Source organism: Diaphorina citri, unplaced genomic scaffold (genome assembly GCF_000475195.1).
Source record: "Diaphorina citri unplaced genomic scaffold, Diaci psyllid genome assembly version 1.1 scaffold8709, whole genome shotgun sequence".
NCBI lineage: Eukaryota > Metazoa > Arthropoda > Insecta > Hemiptera > Psyllidae > Diaphorina > Diaphorina citri.
In genome coordinates this window covers 1-2791 of record NW_007386084.1, presented here as the reverse complement: position 1 = coordinate 2791, position 2791 = coordinate 1, and the positions used below count along the sequence as shown (strand labels likewise).

Here is a 2791-nt window from a genome sequence, read left to right as displayed (position 1 = left end):
CCCAATGTCTGCAGACTCCAACACATCAAAGTGGAACACAGGCTGAATAAACTTAGGGTAGTATTCATTGATACCTGTGATATGAATGAGTACCTTTGTAGATCCATACATCGGAGATTCTGGGTTCACTGCCAGGATTTCTAGCATGTAGAGGTTCTTCTCTTCAAAGTCAAACTTAACTTTCGAATAGATATTTCCCGTTTTCAAATCAATGGTGAAGTATTCCTTACCGGAGCCTCCTACAATGGAGTAATGGACAATAGCGTTCTTGGCTGAGTCTATGTCTGTAGCTTTGATATTGAATACGAATGTCTTGGGTGGAGAATTCTCAGCAAGATAGGCTTCGTATAGTGGAAGATCAAACTTTGGAGGATTATCATTGATGTCTGTAAGTAAGACGGTAACCATAGCTGTAGTACGACGAGGCTGAAACCCCATGTCTGTGGCAGTAACGTTAAGATGATACTCATGTACTGTATCATAGTCTAGCGGTTGTACTATTGTCACAGCACCAGATTGAGGATGGATCTTGAAGTTTTGGTTATTGGAGATGGAATAGCGGATCATACCATTAGGTCCTTCATCACTATCCTGAGCAGATACATTGAGAATAGTAGAGTTGATAGGTTCGTTCTCAGGAACAATGACTTGGTAGCTGAGGGCAGGGAAGATAGGGCTATAGCGGTTTTCTCCGGTAAGTATCAACGTCACAGTAACCTGATCATATTGAGGAGGAACGCCAAGATCAACAGCTTTAATATGTAGTGTGAATTGATTGAGCAGTTTCTTGTTATCCAAAGCTTTAGCCAATGTAATCCATCCTGTGTTCTTGTTAATATTGAACACTTCGCTACCATTGCCTCCAATCTTGAAGTATTCTATTTCAGCATTCACACCAAAGTCCACTGTGTCCTTAGCAGTGACCTTAATGATCTGGTGACCCACCGTCGCTTTGTCTGGGACAGGAGAGAAATATTCACGCGACTCAAACTTGGGTGGACTTGTGTTTGCTCCTATGATGTTGACTGTTACTTGACATTCCGCAGACAGTGGAGGTCTGCCATTATCACTAGCAATCACTGTCAGTACGTATTGGTTCTCAGGAGATACTTCAAGGGCAGAATACTTGAACTTGAGTCCTCGTTTAGAATATAATTCCCCACTAGCAGGATCAATACTGAAGATATCAGATGGATGTTTAAGAGAGTAAGATATGATGGAGTTGGGTCCTTGCTTATCACGGTCTGTAGCAATGATTTGACCAACAAACATCGAGTGTTTCTGAAGCTCAGGAAAGTTGAATACATAGCTTTGTTTTTCAAACTCTGGAATATTGTCATTCTGATCCTGTATGGTAATAGTGAGTGGTGTCTCAGCACGCCAAGAGCCATCCACTGCAGCTACTTTGAGTACATATTCATCTAATACTTCACGATCTAGAGGTGCAATCACCGTCACATTACCAGTCAGAGGATCAATAGCAAACTTGTTACCAGGGTTCTCAGTGAAGCTGTAAGTCGCATTGGCATTCTCTCCTATATCAAGATCTGAACTGGTTACACGGATAACAAAGGATCCAGGTTCAGCATTTTCTGTTACATTGACACTGAATAGTCTTGTGAAGCGAGGTGGATTATCATTCTTATCTAACACGTTTACAGAGATGGTGGCAGTCCCAGTGAGTTGAGGGACACCTTCATCCACTACTTGTACTATGAGTTGGTACATACTTATATCTTCTCTATCCAGTTTATTGTTGGTGAATATCTCACCTGTACTTGCATCTATTGAGAATGCACCGTTCCCATCATCATTTAGTTTGTACATTACTTTTCCATTGATACCAGAATCTTTATCGATGGCTTTTACAGTGATCACTTTAACTGGTGGATATTCTTCTTCGAGTACACTTGGATAGTATTGTGTTTGTTCTAGCATAGGAGCGTTATCATTAGCATCTGTTACATTGATGACAAGTTGCAGTACACTACGTAGGGATGGTGTGTCCGAGTCTCTCGCCTCAACCCACACTTCATACTGAGTGGAAGTTTCATAGTCTAAACCTACGCTAGATATTGACACTTCTCCTGTGTTCAAGTCCATCTTGAGTGCATCTCCTACATTTCCCCCTGCTATGGAGTATCGAATACCTCCTATGACACCGGGTTTAGGTGAGCTGGCAACAACCTTGGTGATCACTTTGCCTGCTGGTGTGTCTTCTGCTGCTGTGAAATGTGTGGACTTGGGTGATGTAATGACAGGGAACAGATGTGCTGGCCATAGCTTCACAATAAGCTTTGCACTGGAGGAACGTGGAATCTTGCCACTGTCTGACACTTGGATCTCAAGTTCATAGAATGTATCGTCACTACCATGGTCACGTAGTCTCAACTCCTCTATAGTTTTCACAACGCCAGTGCTGGGGTTAATAGTGAACTTGTTAGCGTCTTCTCCACTGAGGGAGTAGGACAGGAGACTATTGATACCACTATCCTCATCATAAGCCTTGGCACCGTACACAAACTGTCCAGGTTGAATCCTATCAGGTATGTATACTGTGATTTGATTGGCCGAAAACTTGGGAGTACTATCATTTTCGTCTTCAATGGTAATGGTCAAGTTCACAGCTGTCGCTCTAGGGTCCGTGATGGAACAATCTTGCGCTACCAAAGTCAAGTAATAGACTGATGTGTCTTCCCGATCTAAAAGTACGGAGGTTGTGACTAAGCCGGTGTCTGAGTCCACATGGAAACGATCAATGTTTTCACCAAGCAAGCTGTATCTGAAATGG

At 42.5% G+C, this 2791-nt stretch overlaps 1 protein-coding gene across 1 annotated transcript; it reads right to left on the bottom strand.

The window, feature by feature from the left end:
• Window positions 1-3: 3 nt before the first annotated feature.
• On the bottom strand, window positions 4-2784 carry LOC103522472 (cadherin-related tumor suppressor-like; the record flags this gene model as incomplete). The annotated part of the gene is made up of 1 exon (XM_008487574.2): window positions 4-2784. A coding segment is annotated over one exon (2781 nt), but the record flags the coding sequence as incomplete, so codon positions are not given.
• Window positions 2785-2791: the final 7 nt, after the last annotated feature.